Source organism: Panicum virgatum, chromosome 5N (assembly GCF_016808335.1).
Source record: "Panicum virgatum strain AP13 chromosome 5N, P.virgatum_v5, whole genome shotgun sequence".
Lineage (NCBI taxonomy): Eukaryota > Viridiplantae > Streptophyta > Magnoliopsida > Poales > Poaceae > Panicum > Panicum virgatum.
Window position 1 is genome coordinate 14142563 of NC_053149.1, and position 21522 is coordinate 14164084.

The window sequence follows — 21522 nt, forward strand, 5'->3', positions numbered from 1 at the left end:
GCTTTTGTTGGAAGCTGAGATTTTGCTGAAGTGCTGGTAAGTCAATTGAATTCAAGGGCAATTTGAAATATTGAATTCACGAATTCGGATGAATACAAATAAATCAAATGTTCCACAAACTGTTGGATGTGCCGTGTGTTGACGTAAAATCCGGTCACGCACTCGAATGCGCTAGAACGCGCAGCAAGATCGTCAAAACGATCAACACCAGCAGCCTCTCTGCGCAGACCGGTCAGACCGGATATGCGGATCGGTCAGACTGGTGCTCCATGGAGACGGCAAAAAACCTAGGACCTCGAGCTCGGGAGAGACCTGTCGGAGCTCGTGAATCTAGGGTTGCTCTGAGATCGGCAGGCCACTCAGAACATCCTCGAACGCCGTAGAGACAAGCGAAGAATAGCAGATGAGATTGGAAAAACTAGGGTTTGGAGGTAAAAAGTAAAGGATAAATGTGTGAATCGATTGGGATTACCCTCAATCGGCTGTGGCCCTTCATATATATAAGATGGGGAGGTCTATACCCGTTAGGAGTCGGAACCCTATCACATCTCGTGTCAAAATACAACTCCTAACTCGGATTGGGCGTTTCGGACCGGTCTGACCGCTCTGGACCGGTCTGACCGGTCAGACCGGGGTGCAGGTCTTCAGGGAGGCATAACTCCCTCATCCGGACTCCAAATTAGACGTTCTATATATGGATTTCGATCTTCTCGACGAGATCTACGCAATGGTGCAGTCCAATTTGCAATTTGACAAACTTGTCTAGATCGGTCTGATCGGTTTATAGGAGAGGTCTAACCGGTCTGTCCATATTGCCCAGAAAACCTTCATCGTGCCAAAATTGGGTGTCAACATATGCCTCCCTGTCTCTTGGTAAAGCTTGCGTACCAAGAAACATTTCTCCATGCCCAAAAATGCACTTGAACAACGAGAAGCACCTACACACCAATCGCGTCTTGCTTTCAATGATGATAATGTGTATGACCATGTCATCTGGTGCAAGTAGGATAAGTTTGAGTATAAATTATCTCGGTTGTGAATCATATTCTTCAAAAGAACCACTTCGGTCTATTTAGTAGAATAAGCTGTAGCAACTAACACGAAACAATGCCTCTTTAAAGATGGAGGATTAATTTAATTAATGAAATCAGATCCTCAACCTCGGAACGACCATGATTTGATAATAGGATGTATCAACACAGCGGGCAAACCGCTGACATTCTTCACACCCCTTATACTGCTTGAAAGAATCAGACATCATGGCAAGCTAGTACAAATCGGCTCTTTTAAACAACTACTTCATCTTTGGAGCCGATTGATGTGTACCACAAATGTCTTCATGAACGTTCCTCTTGGCAACTTTGGCCTGATCTGAGCTCAAACATTTAAAAAATAAATATTCGGCTATTCAACGATAGAGCTTATCGTTGACTAAAATGTTTTTAAGTGTTATCCGCCGAATATCCTTTTCTGCACCGCGACCAAGATCTTTATATAGGAGATTACAGGAGCCCTCTAGTCCTGATCTTCGGCTTTAGTGATGAATCACCTTTCATAGCTGAATTGGTGTCTCCATCAGTCTGGGCGGTCAGACCGGTCTCATGACCGGTCAGACCGGTCTGGGCGGTCAGACCGGTTGCATCGACCGGTCGGACCGGTTCGTCCAGTACCTACAACTTGGCTTTTGTTTGCATCGGCATTCAAATATGAAAATATCTCTTCATAATTGATTAGCCAGATGCTTACTTAGCCAGAGCAATACCCTGTCCATTCTCTTTCCTTGGTATATATCTTATAACAAATTCATCAAAGGAAGAAATAACATCGAGGCAATTGTCAAGATATGCATTTAAATATCCATTGTATCATTAGCATACTATGAATACTTGCTGCACCACCAGAAATGAATCACCAAAGGCTTCAATATATTTCACGCCCATAGATTGCAGAAATTCCAAGCCAAATAAGATCGATTCATACTCAACATGATTATTTGTGCAATCCTCTTTTGATCAGTTTGAGAACTCAAAAATATCACCACTAGGAGAAATCAAGACAGCACCAACTCCTTGACCATCATCACAAACCGATCCATCAAAATATAATTTTCATGGTGTGCAAGTAACATAGCCGATTTTCAAATCATGCTTATCATTAATCCGATGCTCAACAATGAAATCCGGTACAATTTGGCCTCTCATAGATTTCAAGGATTCACAAGCCAAATCATATTCAACTAAAGCATAAGCTCACTTACCGATTCTACCACTTAAAATCAGCTTTTGTAGCATATACTTGAGCACATCGGTTTGACATACTACTATGCGAACTAGATAGTAGATAATGCCTCAATTTGGTACAAGCATAATAGAGAGACAAACATAACTTCTCAGTAAAAGTATACCTTGTCTCCGCATCAATAAGTCGTCGGCTTATATAGATGATGACATACTCCTTGTCTTTTATTTCTTGAGTCAAAAACAGCTCGAATGACCTTGTCTTCAGCAGCCACATAAAGTCTGAAAGGAACCCCTCTCCTAGACGCCTTGAGCATAGGTGGTGAAGACAAATAAACCTTGATCTTTTCAAAGGCCTCTTGCGATTCTGCCCTCCAAGTAAGTTCAGCTTCATTCTCTAACCGAATAATAGAAGTAAGAGCATCAATATTCCTCGTTACAAACAGTTTGCTAATTTTCTAGCCTGAATTGAAAAACTTCTAATTCGGCTTTTATTTGCTGACATTACAATTTTCAACCAGTTCAAGACCTCAAATACATAATCAAAATCTTGAGAGCCCCTTGCAAACTGATCTGTTGCATAGAAACTTCATGAGGTAAATTATCAGTTGTCAATATTTTGCCCCCCGAGCACTTAAATATCGTTGAACTCCATATCGCTATGCTTTTGGTGTAACCTCATGATCCACTAACTTCTCATTTCCTTGTACCAAGAATGCAAGCGGTGTTTCTCCATCGCAAGGAGCCGAAACGGGCGTCGCCAATTCGGCTTTCTGCTTTGATGCAACCTCAACCGGTCTGACCGGTTGCTCTAGGCGGTCAGACCGGTCGCTCGTACCGGTCAGACCGGTCGCTCGTACCGGTCAGACCGGTCGCCTAAGGCGGTTTGACCGGTCGCCTGAGGCGGTTTGACCGGTTGTGCTGGCTGGTCAGCTGCTTTGACCCTCCATACTTTGCCCTGAGAGACCATAGGTCTGTAGTTGTCGAATTGTTTATCCCTCAACCTCTTGAACTCCTACTCCTTCTTCTCCTGAGCACGTAGGCGCTGCACCTTCCTTCTTTGAGTACAAGTCAACCCTGGAGGACACCACCTTGGTTGAAAGTACTTTGATGTTGAATTACTGCTGCTGGCCTCATGATCATTATGCATGATCGGCCTTTGGATAGAAAGATTGACCGATTTACCAAAAACCATCGGTCTTGTACCCACATCAATGACAACCACTTTGATATTGCCGATTTGCACAACATCATCGGTTTTAGCTTTCTCTGGATCAATAATAGGTTGTACCTCTTCTTTCTTCTCCTTGACACGGTAAACCTGTCTTGGAGAATGAGTTTTGCCCGGTCTCTGATGAGACCGGTCTGAGCGGTCAGTAGTGACCGGTCTGACCGGTGCAGGCTGCCGCCCCTGCCCTGATTGGTGGGGTCCCAATCGGTCGTGCACTGGTCGTGTTACCCTGCTGAACACAGGCCTTCTATGATCCTCCTCCCTGTGGTGAGATGGTGGGTATAGCATCGGATAACAATACATCCAAATTCCATCATGCCCCCATGCAGGACAAGAAAAAACCGATGCCGGTGACGCTTACGGCATAGTAGCATACTGTAGGAATATGGGGTAGCAAAAACAAAAATTTTCTACCACATAAACCAGGATTACTGCAGTTATAGATCCACTAGATGCGCGGTTACGGAACTTCCGTATCGCGTCGGTGTAGTGTAGATGGAAGCCGGCAGTGCAATTGCGTGAACCACCTCACGAACAGCTCGTCCTTATGCAGCAAACGCAGCACCTCCACTAAGTCCACACGTACAGGAAGAAGCTTCGCACTCCGGATTGCTAGATCCGCGAGAATGAACTAGGGCTAGATGCACGAGGAAGAGGAATAGGGAGGGGGGCTACTATAGCGCGTTGTTACTGTTCATGGTATTGTTCATCCACGTGAAAAGTATCCAGGGTTATGGTTTTTAGGCGCCCCTCCTCTGTTTATATAGCCCCTTAGGTGGGCTGCCTTGGGCCCACCTTGGGTGCCCCCTTTTGGGCATAAATAGCCCATTAGTGCACCTAAGCCCAGTCTAATTCGGATCTCATCCTTATCAGGCTTCTTTCCCTTAAGTGTGTGACCCTATGGGCTCACATGCGAATAGGCATGGCCCGAGTACTCTTACTCGGCCCAATAGTAGACAGTGGCCTCTAGCAAGACATGTCAACTCCTATACACACAAAAATCATATCAGACGAGCCGCCACAATATCATATATATGTTGTTCCCTTTGCCTCACGATATTTGGTCTAGCTTAAAGCCGACCACTCTTTCTCGATCCTGTGATTCGGAATCCTTGGTTAACTCTTAACCATAGCATGGCCATGCATTTCCTGATCCAAATCACTCGAGGGTCCCAGAGATATCTCTCTCTTGTAGAGAGGGGCAAATCCCATCTTGACCGACTATGTCTCATAGCATGCTTCTTGACCGACCCGAAAGACACTTTTATGACTACCCTATTATGGTGCAGCGTTTGATGGCTCCTAAGTAAGTCGGTTCACATCTTGAGTACATACGACGATCTCTGGTCTTAGGACACAACGTACATATTGTGTGTTGAGAAGTCATCATCTCGTGTTGGGTCAGTTCAATCTCATGTCTCATATGAGCACACATTATTAGTTTGGCATCACCATGTCCATGACTTGTGAAACGTAGTCAATCAACTAATACATGTGCTAGTCTAATATTCATATGTGTCCTCACATGAACTCCGACTAGGAACACTTTAGAATATTCATACAAGTAAAGAGTTTCACAAATAATTCACATAAGCATTAATCAATGCAAGTTGTCATCCATGAATATTCAAGGAACACTTTATTAACCATGAATACAAGGAAATATGATTGCCTCTAGGGCATATTTCCAACAGTCTCCCACTTGCACTAGAGTCAATCCAAAATGTATCTAGTACCCATTGCTCTTGTGTGCCTCTCATGCTTGGGCTGTGGAAGGGGTTTTGTCAATGGATCTGAAATGTTCAGGTCCGTGTGTATTTTGCATATCTTGATCTCACCTCGATCGATGAACTCTCGAATGAGATGAAATCGCCGCATAACGTGTTTACTCTTCTGGTGATTCCTTGGCTCCTTGTCTTGTGCAATGGCTCCACTGTTGTCACAGTAGAGATCCAGCGGGCTAGAGGCATTAGGAAACACACCAAGCTCAATAAGGAACTTCCTTATCCAAACACCTTCCTTCGCAGCTTCCGAAGTTGCGATGTACTCGGCTTCTGTTGTAGAATCGGCCACCGTCTCCTGCTTGGAACTCTTCCAGCTAACAGCACCACCATTTATTGTGAACACGTAACCTGATTGGGACTTTGAATCATCTTTGTCAGTTTGGAAGCTAGTGTCGGTGTAACCCGTTACAACGAGCTCTTCCTCACCTCCGTAGACCAAAAACACATTCTTAGTTCTTAAGTACTTAAGAATGTTCTTCACAGCTGTCCAGTGACTCTCACCCGGATCAGACTGGTATCTGCTTGTAACGCTTAGAGCATAAGAAACATTTGGACGGGTACTTATCATTGCATACATAATAGATCCAATTGCCGAAACATATGGAACTTTGCTCATGCGATCCCACTCATCAGTTGTCGTAGGACACTGACTCTTGCTAAGATGTATACCATGTGACATAGGCAAGAACCCTTTCTTCGCCTCTTCCATGTTGAACCGTTTCAACACTTTGTCAATATAAGTATCCTGGCTTAATCCTATAAGCCTCCTTGATCTATCTCTATAGATCTTGATTCCCAGTATGTATGCTGTTTCTCCTAAATCCTTCATCGAAAAACTATTTTTCAATGAAGTCTTTACGGACTCAAGCACAGGAATATTATTTCCAATCAGCAGTATGTCATCTACATATAAGATTAGAAATGCAACATAGCTCCCACTTTTCTTCTTATAAACACAAGCTTCTTCGTTTTTAATGAAGCCAAACCCTTTGACTACTTCATCAAAATGAATATTCCAACTCCGAGATGCTTGCATTAAGCCATAAATGGATTTTTGAAGTTTGCATAACTTTCCAGCATTGGTCGGATCGACAAAACCCTCGGGCTGCATCATATACATGTCCTCGGTCAAATTTCCATTAAGAAAAGCTGTTTTGACATCCATCTGCCATATTTCATAATCGAAAAATGCAGCAATAGCTAGAATAATCCGAACAAATTTAAGCATCGCCACGGGCGAGAAAGTCTCGTCGTAGTCAACTCCTTGAACTTGTCGAAAACCTTTTGCGATAAGTCGAGCTTTATAGATGTGAACATTTTCATCTATATCTTTCTTCTTCTTATAGATCCATTTGCACTCGATGGCTCTCACACCATCAGGCGGGTCTATCAAGTTCCAAACTTGATTTTCCTTCATGGATTCTATTTCGGATTTCATGGCATCTTGCCATTTCTCAGAGTCAGGGTCTGCCATCACCTCTGCATATGTTGCAGGCTCATCATTGTCTAACAATAATAATTCCCGCGCTGCGCGGAGCCTTGCTGACCTTCGTGGTTGCGGAGGTGCTTCTGTTGCCATAGGCATCTCAACTTGTTCAGCTGCATTAGCGTCACTTGTAGAGTCTTGTCCTATTGGCTCATCTCGAACTTCTTCGAGTTGCGCCGTTCTTCCACTTTTCTCTCCTTTGAGAAACTCTTTCTCTAGAAAAACTCCGTTCCGAGCGACAAACACTTTGCCCTCAGATCGATTGTAGAAGTAATACCCTAAGGTCTCCTTTGGGTATCCCACGAATATGCACTTATCCGATTTGGGTGCAAGCTTGTCAGACTGGAGTCGTTTGACATATGCTTCATAACCCCAAATCTTTAGAAAAGACAAACTGGGAGTCTTGCCAGTCCATATATCATATGGTGTCTTATCTACATATTTTGATGGCACCCTATTTAATGTGAAAGCTGCTGTTTCTAGAGCGTAACCCCAAAACGATAACGGTAGGTCCGACTGGCTCATCATTGATCGAACCATGTCCAACAGAGTTCGATTATGTCGCTCAGACACACCGTTTCTCTAAGGTGTTCCAGGCGGCGTAAGTTGTGGAACAATTCCGAAACTCTTTAGATGATTGCTAAACTCGTGGCTCAGATATACACCTCCACGATCAGATCGTAAAGCTTTAATTTTCTTGCCACACTGATTTTCAACTTCACTCTGAAATTCTTTGAACTTTTCAAAAATTTCAGACTTATGCTTCATCAAGTAGACATAACCATATCTACTCAAGTCATCAGTGAAAGTTATGAAGTATTGGAATCCACCTCTAGCAATCGAGCTCATTAGTCCACATACATCAGTATGTATGAGTTCCAGTAAGTCCAATGCTCTCTCTGGAAAACCTGTGAATGGCGTCTTGGTCATCTTGCATAGCAAACAAGCTTCGCATGTCTCGTATGACTCAAAATCAAATGAAGTTAGAAGTCCATCCGAATGGAGCTTCTTCATGCGTTTCTCGCTTATATGACCGAGACGACAATGCCACATGTAGGTAGGATTCAATCAGCAAGCCGAGACCTTTTAGCATTAATATTACAGATAGGTGAATCGTCAAGATTTAAAACAAATAGCCCATTCACAATGGATGCAAAAGCCACAAACATATTATTCTTAGAGATAGCACAACCATTGTTTTCATTCGCAAAAGAATAACCATCCTTCATCAAACATGAAGGAGACAGAATGTTTCGACTCAAACTAGGAACAAAATAACAATTACTAAGCTCCAAGACAAATCCTGACGGTAGGTGAAGTTGCATCGTCCCGACGGCCACAGCAGCAACTCTTGCATTATTGCCGACGCGGAAGTCAACTTCTCCTCTTTCAACGCTTCTACTCTTTGTCATTCCCTGCATTGAATTGCATATATGAGCAACCGATCCGGTATCAAATACCCAAGAATTAACATAAGAGTCAGCGAGAAATATTTATGTAATATGAACAACAAGCGTACCCGAGGTGGAAGAATGATTCTTCTATGTGGCTAGGTACAGCTTGCAGTTCCTCTTCCAGTGTCCTGGCTGGTGACAATGAAAGCACTCCTTGTCTGCAGCTGGTCCAGGTTTAGCCTTGAGAGTAGGGTTTGGCTTGGGGTTCGCAACCTTAGCCTTGACATTCTTCTTCTTCCAAGAAGAACCTTTCTTCTTGAAAGTAGGCTTATTCTGGACAGCCATCACATGGCCACCACTTGTGCTTTTCTTGATGTCACTCTCTGCTGTCTTGAGCATGCCACACAGCTCATTCAAGCCCTTCTCAGCCCCGTGCATGTGGTAGTTCGAGATGAAGTTCCCATAGCTTGGCGGTAAAGAGGCGAGAATAAAATCAGTAGCCAACTCTTGCCCAAGTGGGAAGCCCAGCTTCTCCAACCTCTGTGTGTAACCAACCATCTTTATTACATGCGGACCCACTGCAGTGCCTTCTGCCAGCTTGCTCTCGACAAAGGCCTTGGATACATTGAACCTTTCATTCTTGGCCTGAGTTTGAAACATGTCCTGAAGCGCCACGATCATATCGTGTGCCTCATGGTTTGTCTCGAACTGCATCTATATGTCAGGTTCCATGCAAGAGAGCATAAGGCAGCTTACTTCAAGGTTGTTGTCACAAGCCTTTCTATAAGCAGTCTTTTCCTCAGCAGGTGCATCATCAGCAGGCTCTTCTGGTAATGGGGTATATAGAACATCTTCCGTTTTCTCTACCCTGAGAACAATTCTTAGGTTGCGGATCCAATCCGCATAGTTAGTCCCATTCAGTTTGTCCTTCTCAAGGACCGAACTCAATGAAAAGGATTGGGTGTTATTGCGGACCATGATCTACAACAAAATAATAATGCAAAATACTAAGACAAATGTATTCATGATGGAGTGAACGATATTAAGCAGTTAACAGAATTTACTCCCACTAAAATTAATATCCCTCTATTGATTCTTAGCGATTCAAGACCCACAACTATCAAGTCGACTAGTGAGCTTTAGCATCACCACTAGAAGACTAGATAGATTGGTAAGCAACTCTTTGCTAATCATATCACATATGACTCTTGTTGTTGGGTGACATCTTCATGTCTCGCTCCCAACCTTTATGCCCATAGGTCCTTAACTGTTAAGATGACCTTGTCAAGCTAACCAACCCTTTATGCGTGCATGTATCCGATACAGCCTGACTAGTCAAGAAAAACCAGAGGCGTCCTAATTTCATAGACCCACCACCAATCGTACAAGACATGTGACAGTGCAAGATTTAGTTGGTAGGGCATGATAGCTCGAAGTTTGTGAGGGATCGTTCTACTTCTACTATGACGCACGTAGTAGTAAAACGTCAAGAACGGCAAGCACATAATTGTGAATCAGTATGGCCCTTGTTCTTCTGGTGATCTCCATCTCCATAGAACTTGTTCGCCATGTAGATCTCCATCTTCATGGAATTTGTTCACCATGTTGATCTCCATCTCCATGTACATGTGCACCATCCTTCATGTGATGAAAACTCTAAGAACTAGAACTTGCTATTACACCTAATAGCTAGTAAATAAAATTACATTCACGACTTGGATCATCACAGGTTGGCACGCAGGCCATTACATCAAATGCAACAATTCATATGGCTCTAGCCGAATTGTCATAATCACGACACGCAGGTCATGAAACAATTACACACATGCATCACATACACATAGAGGCCATACCGATCACAAAACCTGCAAAACAGAGTTGTGCGATTCCGACGTCCGAAATTAAAACGCCGAAAACTCTATCTTTTGGGCCGAATTTCGCAAATCTAAATTTCGCGAAAACAGCAATGCTGTTCTGAACCAAGTCTAACTTTTTATGTAGATACAAATCGATATAAAGTTTGCCTAAACCGAGTTCGTATGCAAAAGTTATGACTGTTTTACTGTAAAACACACTTTTGCAACAAAACGGAATTCGCAGTAGATCCAATCTACTGCCCTATGCATCTCATTTATCTGGCTTATGCTCAAAGTTTCGATTCGACCAATCACATTGATCTCCAACCGCAGCGACCGAGTTTATGTGCATCACTTAACTCCGATGGCGGAAAACCGACCGGTAGGAGTATGTCGTTGCACAACTTTCGCAGCTAGTTTACGAAACTGGGTCATAGATCGATCTGAAACTACGCATATCTCCATATGCACATATCCGAATCTATAACGAGACAGCACTGGCTTTGATACCACTGTAGGAATATGAGGTAGCAAAAACAAAAATTTTCTACCACATAAACCAGGATTACTGCAGTTATAGATCACGGGAATACCACTAGACGCGCGGTTGCGGAACTTCTGTAGCGCGTCGGTGTAGTGTAGATGGAAGCCGGCAGTGCAGTTGCGTGAACCACCTCACGAACGGCTCGTCCTTGTACAGCAAACGCAGCACCTCCACGAAGTCCACACGTAAGGGAAGAAGCTTCGCACTCCGGATTGCTAGATCCGCGAGAACGAACTAGGACTAGATGCACGAGGAAGAGGAACAGGAAGGGGGGCGATACTGTAGCGCGTTGTTACTGTTCATGTTATTGTTCATCCGCATGAATAGTAGCAGGGTTATGGTTTTTAGGTGCCCCTCCTCTGTTTATATATCCCCTTAGGTGGGCTGCCTTGGGCCCCACCTTGGGTGCCCCCTTTTGGGTCTAAATGGCCCATTAGTGCACCTAAGCCCAGTCTAATTCGGATCTCATCCTTATCAGGCTTATTTCCCTTAAGTGTGTGACCCTATGGGCTCACATGCGAATAGATATGGCCCGAGTACTCTTACTCGGCCCAATAGTAGACAGTGGTCTCTAGCAAGACATGTCAACTCCTATACGCACATAAAGATCATATCAGACGAGCCGCCACAATATCATATACATGTTGTTCCCTTTGCCTCACGATATTTGGTCTAGCTTAAAGCCGACCACTCTTTCTCGATCCTGTGATTCGTAATCCTTGGTTAACTCTTAACCCCAGCATGGTCATGCATTTCCTGATCCAAATCACTCGAGGGGCCCAGAGATATCTAGAGATATCTCTCTCTTGTAGAGAGGGGCAAATCTCATCTTGACCGACTATGTCTCATAGCATGCTTCTTGACAGACCCTGTCGGTACACTCAGACAGGGGTGCCCTCTCCTACAAAACAAGGACGAAGGCGACCACGGACCACGGTCCCGAACCTCCACGGGCCGGACCTGGGCCTCTACAAATGGAAGCCGGACCTCCAGCTGGCCTGAGCCTTCGGAGCCAGCCGAGGGGCCCTGACCCTGCACCCTATTCGAGCGGAGGTCCGGAGCCCTCACAACCCCCTGTGGGCATGGCCGCCGACCCCAGGGTCCGGCGCCGCCATGTGTCCCATAGGGCCGACCTCCGGACCTCCGCTCCCCGCTCGGGCAGGGGTCCGGAGCCGCCACGTCCTCCTGTGGGCGCGGCTGCTGACCCCTGGGTCAGGTGCCGCCACATGTCTCACAGGCGCGAGTCCTCTGCCTGAAGCCAGCCCTCCTGCCGCATTAAATACTAGTGGTTGAGGCATGCGCTGCCAGATCAGGGCATCGGATGCCCTCTGACGGGTTGGACAGACGTGACATGACAACACAGTAAGCCCGCCTATTTCCAAGGCGGCTCATCTGTTACCGAGGCACACAGCAGTGTCTCAGCGCCGCGCGCGAGGGCGACGAGTTATGATGATCGGCTACTAACTGGGGCAACAGTACACGCTGCTACAGCGGACTGAGTCAGTAGTTCGGTGCGTCATCATGACCTCGACGCGCGGCTGCAGAGGCTAGACTCTACTCCGATAGGACAGCTCAAGACCATCCCTGGTCAGAAGCTACGCACGAAGGCCGACGACAAGATCTCCGGATCTGGGGCATTGAAGGCCAAAGAGTAGTTTATAATACATTGCCGGGTCCACATGTCGGGGCCCCGCTCTGTGTACGTGCTCCTGTAAGGATCACCGGGGTGTCCGACCCTAGAGGGGGAGGGGGTGAATAGGGTCGCTAATCGCTTTCTATCATAGGGGTCAATCTATTTGCATGAGATAAACCTAACACGTCCTACACATGCTAGTTATGACTAAGGTTTATCTATGCTACTCTCTACTTACCCCTAAAAGACTTGCAACCTATAGCCAATCTTAATCAAACTAACTAGGAAAGTAAAGGCACGCAAGATAGAGCAAATGCGGAAACGTAATACGGTAAGTAAAGAGGTAAGAGAGAGAATATGCAAACTCCCGTGAAGACACCAAGACACACGATTTAACGTGGTTCGGTTAGGACACCAAGTCCCTCCCTACGTCCACGGCCACTTGTCCAACACAAACAAGTGTGATGCCGAGTCTCTTCGCTTGATCACCGTCTTGCGTTCGCCACCAAGGCTTTCGGCAAGCAAAGGCTAAGTGGCGCCAAGTCACCAAGACAAGGCCACCGCCACCGTCTCTCTCAAAGTGTCACCAAAAGCACCGTCTTCACTATCGGAGCTTCTCGCCAAGAGGGGTCTCCTTCCCTACACAAAGTGCCGTTGCCTCTCCACACCAAGTTGGAGGGTCACACGATGAGTACAATGATTGCTTGCCACAGCAAGACTTCTCTCAACCTTGCTCTCTCAAGAGCTAAGCCTAAACAAGTGCTAAGCACTCTCACAAGTGTGCTTAAGCCTATATGATGTACAATGATGCTCTATGGTGGTTGGAGGTGTTCTTCAAGTGTAGTAGGCTTCAGCAACTCCAGCACACGCAAAATGAGGCATGGGGTGGCATATATATAGCCCAACCCCCAAACTAGCCGTTGGAGGAAAGCTGACAGAAAAAGCTCGTAACGCCGGTTAATCCGATGCTCCTCCAATGGCCATCGTCGGTTCAACCGGTGAAGGTAATCTGCCCACTTGAAAAACTAGCCGTTAGTTGTACGGGAAATTAACCGACGTACCGTCGGTTTAACCGGTGAATGTAACTGTCCCATGATTCCTGAAAAATAACTCTCTGGACAATTACACCGACGTTCACTTTACCTTCATCGCCGGTTTAACCGGTGCCTGTAAAACTCCTGCTGCTTCTTCGGCCTCCAAGTCCATTACACCGGTGAGTGTAAAACACCCAACACCGGTTAATCCGGTGCCAAACTCTAGCTCGCAGCTTCTGTGTTCATTGCACCGATGGGTGCAATTTGCTCATCATCGGTTTAACCGGTGATAGCAAATTGTCTTCGTTTTGATCTTTTTGACTTAGATTTCTTCACGGTCTCTTCAATTCTTGTCCTTTGGACCGAACAGCCTGAGAATGGTAATCTTAACAATCATATTAGTCCAAGTGTTGTGTTGTCTATATCAATCACCAAAACATTATATTGAAATACGGCATGAGAGGCCATTTTCGCTACAGCTCCCCTTAGGCATATAAAAGGGAGGGCACGCATGATAAGATGGAGGACGAGGTCACAAGGTCAAAAGCTCATGAAGCTCACACATCCTCCCTCTCGGGCTCAGAGAGCACACTCTAAGCTCTGGCAATACAACTCACAGTGGACATAGGGTATTACGCTCCGGCGGCCCGAACCACTCTAAATCTTTGTGTGCTTCTCGCATTCATTCACCTCTAGATCGAGCACTCCTTGACTACCCCAAGCTCATCCTACACTTAGGATTAGGCGGGTGCAATCCGCCACCCAGCTGTGGTTTTCCACACCACGACAAGCCCACATTATTAGTTTGACATCACCATGTCCATGACTTGTGAAACGTAGTCAATCAACTAATACATTTGCTAGTCTAATATTCATGTGTGTCCTCACATGAACTCCGACTAGGAACACTTTAGAATATTCATACAAGTAAAGAGTTTCACAAATACTTCACATAAGCATTAATCAATGCAAGTTGTCATCCATGAATATTCAAGGAACACTTTATTAACCATGAATACAAGGAAATATGATTGCCTCTAGGGCATATTTCCAACACATACACCTTCTGAGGAGAGAACACTATAGTGCTATCACCCCTACGCTTGCTAGATTCCCCCATAGGAGAAGAACGCTTGTCTTGACACGGAGGTGAACTTAGTTCTTTTTTTAGTGACCGATGTTTTGGAACGGCCTTTGTGTACTTGTTCAGTAGCTGAGCGAAGGTGAGCTTCTGCTTTGTAAAACTCCCCTGCACCTTTGACTCATTAACCTTCCGAGTACCTCATTTCGGGCGCTTAGGCTTGAAAGTTCTGGGCTGACCTTTTGTCTGACCGGTTTGACCGGTTGAGGCGACCGGTCTGACCGGTCGTGCCTGAGTTGCAGGCCGACTCGTCTTTTGAGAGCAACTTTCTTGCCCCCCCGGGTCTTGAAGTTTTGACAGTGATCTTCAGTGACTCCTTTCCATCAGGAGTCTTCTCCATCGTCACTTCTCTAGCCTGAATCTTATCATTGACATTTTTCGGCCTTGGCTCACTAATTATAACATTTTTTCCTTTTGCTCCTTCGGCTTGTTCCGGCCAAATGAGTACATTGACATTATCCAAATCAATCGTATGGACAGGGAATGACGCCTTGTCATCTTTCACCTCATGCATTGCCAATCGTCTTTCATTAACGGCCGATTGGATTTTTCGATGAAAGATATTGCAATCATTAGTTGCATGAGAAAAAGTATTATACCACTTACAATATGCATGCTGCTTTAGCTCATCAAGCAGCGGTATGACATGTGACAACTTGATGTTTCCGCTTCTAAGCAATTCATCAAATATGCGATCACACTTAGAAACATCAAATGTGAAACGATCTTGTTCTTGCCGATTCTTCGGAATAACAAGAACATGGCTTAGCTTCTGATGGCCAAATGAATTGAGCAAATTCCTTTTTCTCATCGTCCGAATCAGATTTACAATCAACATGTATGGACCGATGAGTATTATGGGCATCTTTTGCGTTCTGGAGTCTAAATTCTAAACCCAAGACTTTCATGTGCAAATAATTAATAGTGTGGTACTCAAATCCTTCGAGTTCTTTTTTCAAATAAGAACGCAAACCATCAAAAACCAAATCAGCCAATTTCTTTTCAGAAACTATTAAATTTAAACATCGGTTTTTGATATCTTTAAACCTTCGGAAGTAATTCGAAGCAGGCTCATCTTGGTCTTGCCTAACCGATGTCAAATCCGACAGCTTAGCCTCATTATCCCTATTATAGAAACGATCATGAAACTTACGTTCCAACTGATTCTAAGATTGAATAGAATTCGGGGCTAATGAAGAAAACCAAGAAAAAATATTTCTGGTCAAAGATAATGAAAATAAGCGAATGCGCAAAGCATCATGGAAACCAGCTTTTCCCAGTTGTAAAATATATTGGTCAATGTGCTCCCAAGGTGCTCTATTATCATCACCACTAAATTTCACAAAATTAGGAAAACACCAATCAGCAGGAAAAGAAACCAAATCAAATTCAACGGGATATGGCTTTTGGTATAATGTAGAATTACCTATATCCACACCAAATTTGATTTTCATCGCACTAGCCGGATCCTCTTTTAACCTAGCGGGATCTGCTTCGCATCTACCACTCGTGGATGCTTGTGCTACAGAAGTAAGACGATGTTCTATAGAATCATCTTGTACCATCGTCTGAACCGAACTTATTGGTGCACACCCAAAAGAATTTCCATGTACAATATCAAAAATCGGTTCGTGTGGAGAACCAAATTCTTGTGAAGGACAAGGCTGCACACAATTTGTCATCTCATTGGTTCGGCTAAGGGTTGCCGAGCAAGGAGTAAACGTGTTCGGTGTAGATGTTACTGGGCTGACCACCATTGGACCGGTCAGACCGGTCTGTTTCCAATTTGTAATTTGACAAATTTGTCTAGACCGGTCTGACCGGTTTAAAGAAGAGGTCTGACCGGTCTGTCCAGATTGTCTAGAAAACCTTTATTGTGCTAATTTTGAGTGTCAACACCGTGTGCATACAATTGTTATCTATATCGTCATGCAAAAAAAAAAGACAGACTTCACTGTTTGTATCATTTTTCAATAGTGGGAACACGGAATTACATGTTTCTTCTCACAATGAACAAGAAATTACATTACAAGAGTGAGGGTTAATTTCTTTGTAAAAAGTGAGTTGATTTTTGTATGACTAAATTTAAATGGTGGATGAACCAAAGTCAACTTTCAACACAAACTCTTCTTCAAGAGCCTAATCATATTCCCATAAAATAGTATTTTGAGTGCAAAGGGTATAAATTTTATATAAACTATCGAATTAAAAAATATATTATAGAATCATTTTTTGAAAACCCATATGGCCAAAAGTTTAGACAATACTAAGGTCTTCTTTAGTTCTGTACGTGTAAATTTTTAAAAGTATTTGGACACACATTTGAAGTAGTAGATGTATACTAATAAAAAAATAAATTACAGATTTCGCATGTAAACTGCGAGATGAATTTATTAAATCTAATTAATCTATTATTAGCAAGTGTTTATTGTAGCACCACAATATCAAATCATGACGTCATTAGGCTCAAAAGATTCATCTCGTAATTTACACGCGAGTTGTGTAATTGGTTTTTTATTTTATCCATATTTAATGGTTCATGTAGTCCAAACATTTATGATCATTTTTTTTATCTAAACAAGACCTAATGTGAATGAACAGAAGAACTCAATAGGTGTCCTCATGGGCCTATGACGGCCCACTAACCTTATTACCATGGGCTGGGCATTTTGCAAGTAAAACGGCAACAACCTGACGGCATGGAGTCGCGGAGCGGAGCCCAAGTCCCCAACAAGCATGATGCAGCAGCCTCAGGGGCAGGCGGCGGCGCTCGCGGTGGCGCCGTCGGCGTCGGCGGTGGCCCACCCGAACGATCCGGCAGGTGGAGACGCGCCGCCGAAGCAGGTGGCGCAGGCGATGGAGCGTCTGGGCGGTGCGGGGCGGCTCATCGCGGAAATCCGGCTAGGCGCCGACCGCCTCCTCGAGGCCCTGTTCGTCGCCAGCGGCGCGCCCCCGTATAGCACGCCCCAGCACATCGACAGGACATCGCGCGCTATCGTCCAGGAGGAGGCCGCCATGCGCCGCCACTTCCAGGACCTCCGCGCCCTCGGCAGGTGCCAGCCCCTAGCATCTCTGCCCGCCCTAACACCTCCGTTCTCCCTTCTCTCTCGATCCGGGAGGTTATGGATAATTACCTGGGTTTCTGTACAGAAAACTTGGTTGCGTTCTACATATTGCAACATTCTCTAGTGTCAAATGTCAAATTTAACCGAAAGCAATTCGGACCCTGTTGCTGATGAAAGATTCAAATAGCGTTGTTGATATTTCAAAATAGCACCCATGATATTGTCTAACTAATGTTCAGGAAATTGATGGCTGTGGTCTGAAATTGATTTCTGGCTATATTTTAAGAAATTTCAGTTTTTATTTCCTCGCTTTACACACTATAATAAATAATTTGTTTTGTTTTGTTCAGTTGTGTCTACTCTAGTACTAATACTGTGTTGGAACCTGGACCTGCAATGTGATTGTTCTAGTTTTGGAGCTTATGTAGTTCTCTGGAGATTATTGTGTAGACATTTTTAGCTTAGTTACTTTTTATGGAGAAAAAACTCTATCTTCCTGCTGACTTTCTGCCTGTAGTTTGGAGTTTGGACTTGTTGGGATATGCTTACAAAATATAGTTTTCCAAAATGATTGGCCTCACTCTATTGGTTGGTATTATTTTGCATTTCTGGAACACATGTTACACGTCAACAAAATGTGAAGTCATTAGATAAAAGGAAGATGAAATATTAAGGCAATTTAGTTATAGAATTTTTACTTTAAGAGAAACCTGGACTTCTTTTCTGGAACCAGAAGGAGAGCTTCATGTCACTGTATTAAGAAGTAATAAAGGATGGTCCCTACAAAAAGAAAAGCCAGGATAAAAACAAAAACAAAAACAAAGAAACAAGAAAAAGAAAAGGGGTGACCACGGTCCGGCAATCTTGAAAAAACAGGAGTTACTACTTATGGCCAATGCACCATCTTAATGGTAACTCAGGATATTGGAAACCATGAAGACTTAGATATCTGCAACCATATTGGCATGGGGAAGGGCATGTTTTTCAGTTGTCTTCATTTTTCTGTTATTCTCCTAGTAAACTGGCTTAATATACTGAAGGGCATCATTTTTCAGTTTCACCTTTTGGTCCATGGGTAAATTGTAATTTTGAAGTCTTTATCATGCTTTCACTTTTAATTGGTCATTGTTGCCATTGCTCTATTTGTAGGTTCTATGCGTTCGTACTAAAAATTTAATTTCCTTCTTGAAACTTTCATATAAAATGGAACTGTTTCTTCATCATTAATCTGGCTAGTCATTTGAATTGCTGAACTTGCTCTAGTTGTTTAAGTGTAGACTAAGAAATATCTTGTATTCCTTTTAGCCATTCTTTTTCTTGTGAATAATTCCTTCTTTTAATGTTAGGAAGGCAATTAGAGGAGTCTGGAGTTCTTAATGGGGCCCTTAAAGCTCGAGGAAATTCATGGGGCTTGCACATGCCCCTTGTTTGTCCAGATGGTGCTGTTGTAGCTTATGCTTGGAAGCGTCAACTGGCAGGTCAGGCTGGTGCATCTGCTGTGGACAGAACTAGGTAAAGTTCATTGCTTGATATCTTCTGTTGTCGTGTTAAGCTACTACTTCAACATGATGTGCTTCTTCTCCCTATTAATTTGATTTGCCACATGACATTATCACCAGCCTACATTAATGGTATGCAGCTGGATTTTGTGCATATGAGTTCATTTTGAATGTCACTATAACTTGCAATAGCATAGGTGCTCTCATGAATCAATTCCATGAGTTAATCTATGCCCAATTTATTCCTCCTTTTCTTATTTGTCTTTTCAGTCTTGGGAGTATTCCATTTCCACTTAGTGTGCTGAACAGAATGTTCTTTTTCCAATGCACCCATATTTTCTTACTTAGAAGTTAGAATGGCATTGAAAACATTGTAATTTTGATATTCACAAGTGTTTAGATGTTAGTACCTTCCATCATGCTTGCCGATCATCCACCAGTCTTTGTAGGAAGAGGGCAAGGAGTTTGGCACAAATTTGTTCCTTTCTACTTCCATTTCGTATATGTATAGATTTAACTGTGTTCCATTTTGGGGTAAGGAATAGGTCCAATTTACGTCTTTTGATTTTCAGAGGGTCTTGACATAGTGTCCTAATTAGAAGGCTCTCTGGTCTTAATCATGGCATCCAAGCATCCCTGTTTGTTGTCATGACTAATGGAGGTATTTGTGGTGATTATAGATGGCACCCAATCATCACCAGCTACTTCTAGATAAGTCTTGTCAGAAATGTAGGGGAATGAATGTCTTGTTTTGCATTATTCATTTATAATCATTCAGATTGTTGATGTTTTTGAGCTTACCCCGTGCTGTTTTCAGGTTAGCTTTAAAGGCCTTCACTGACCAGAAAAGAAGATTCTTTCCTCATCTAGAAGATGAAGTCCTTAGCCATCTTTATGATGGTGAGCCTGGTGTCACCAAAAAGCCAAGGTTGTCTGCCAGTAATGGAGAGCTTGAGGAAGAATCTTTATCTGAAATGCTGAAAAATCTGGAAAATGAAGTGCCTAACATGAAAATATTCACATACCGGCATCTGGATTGGTCTAAAAGAGCTTCGTCATTAGCATCTCTGATGGATGATGAGTTTGTGGATCCATGTAAAGAGTTGAACCTGCAAAATTTGGGCAAATCGAGATCCAGTGCTCTGACAACTTCCATAGACCAGGTTGCAGTGATTGAGTTGCTGGTTCCTTCAATATTTCGGGCTATAGTGTCATTGCACCCTGCTGGATCTACTGATCCTGATGCAGTGGCTTTCTTCTCTACCACCGAGGTAATGACTTCTTCTAAAAGATGTCTCTGTCCAGCTCAGTTATGAGCTCCGCATGAGCAACTATGCTGGCATGCACTAGCGTTTTTAGTATATGCTTGACTATAAGTTGCGTACGTACCAAGATCACTTCATTGTTTTAGCATGTTTCCACGATACTTTTAATGGGAAAATTCAGTCACCTTGATGAATGCTGATAAAGTTGGTGAACAAGATATCCTTTTCTGACACATGATTGTGAATATTCCACCAGGGAGGAAGCTACCTTCACGCAAGAGGCACGTCAATGCATCATGTATTTAAGCATGTAAAGGTAAGTGTGCGCTCTTGTGTTTTTATATAATTTTTGTTCTCATATGAGATACTAGAAGCGAAAGATGGGTCAGACTAATAGAATATTTGATTATGAAGGAGCATGCTGACAAGGCATTGCAGTACTTTGTCAGTGTGGAGCCCAGTAAAACACTATCTCTGCTTTTGGTAAGTTGCAATAATTTCTAGTCCCTTTTTCATATTAGTAATGTAGTCATTGACATTTTATTTGGGGGGAAGCATTTCCAGAGCTTGATGGGTGCTATTCCTAGTTCCTTTTTTTCTCGAACAATGCAATTTCTAGTCCAACACTTGCTGTTTGTTATTCATTTTCTGTTACTAAAAACATTTATCGTCATGTAGCGTTGGATTGCCAGCTATCAGACTCTGTTTACAAAGGTTTGCAGGTAATACTCCTTGAGATCTAACTCCATGAGCATTTTCTGCTTTTCTGATGTGCTCGTAAGTAATACTTGGATTGCTATGTATACAGCAAATGCAGGCGGCTTCTGATGATGGACAAGTCCTTGGCTTTGCTTTTGCCACCAGTGCACCGCCCATATCACCAGACTTCAAATGTTGGCCCAGATCTTCAGGAGGCCTATCACATCGGATGTTCTTCCTATGAGGGTTAGCTAATGATTCTTGCAAACACTCAAGACTCTTTAAGATATAGCTTAGATTGGTTCCAACGCTGTCACCTAACAAAGCACATGTGCAAGAATCCTTCTGTGTAGAACAGTGTTCTTTTGGACATGTAACATATCTATTGAGAACTGAAGGTTGTTGTTGCTTAGGTCGTTGGACTTTCTACTTGTAATCTGACGTTACCTCACAACCCCACCACCACCAAATTGTACTTTGATTGTTTGTGTATCTTGTGGGAAGGTGTTGCAGAAACCTACATAGTTATGTTGATCCTTCTTGTGTGCCTTGGTTATTTGACGTGCTATTAGCATCAGTTCAGCACGGTTAATACCAATTTTAATTTAAGATAGCGTATGCTTGTATTGCTATTACACTCAATAGTACTCCACT

At 43.5% G+C, this 21522-nt stretch overlaps 1 protein-coding gene across 1 annotated transcript; it reads left to right on the plus strand.

Annotated features, from left to right (window-relative positions):
* The first annotated feature begins 17028 nt into the window (after positions 1 to 17028).
* LOC120672727 (mediator of RNA polymerase II transcription subunit 27-like) lies at positions 17029 to 21424 on the plus strand. The gene is made up of 7 exons (XM_039953279.1): positions 17029 to 17393; positions 18756 to 18917; positions 19722 to 20175; positions 20426 to 20485; positions 20584 to 20652; positions 20848 to 20891; positions 20978 to 21424. Exons 1-7 carry the CDS (start codon positions 17077 to 17079, stop codon positions 21117 to 21119), a joined length of 1248 nt encoding a protein of 415 aa, XP_039809213.1. The 5' UTR covers positions 17029 to 17076; the 3' UTR covers positions 21120 to 21424.
* The last annotated feature ends 98 nt before the right edge of the window (positions 21425 to 21522 follow it).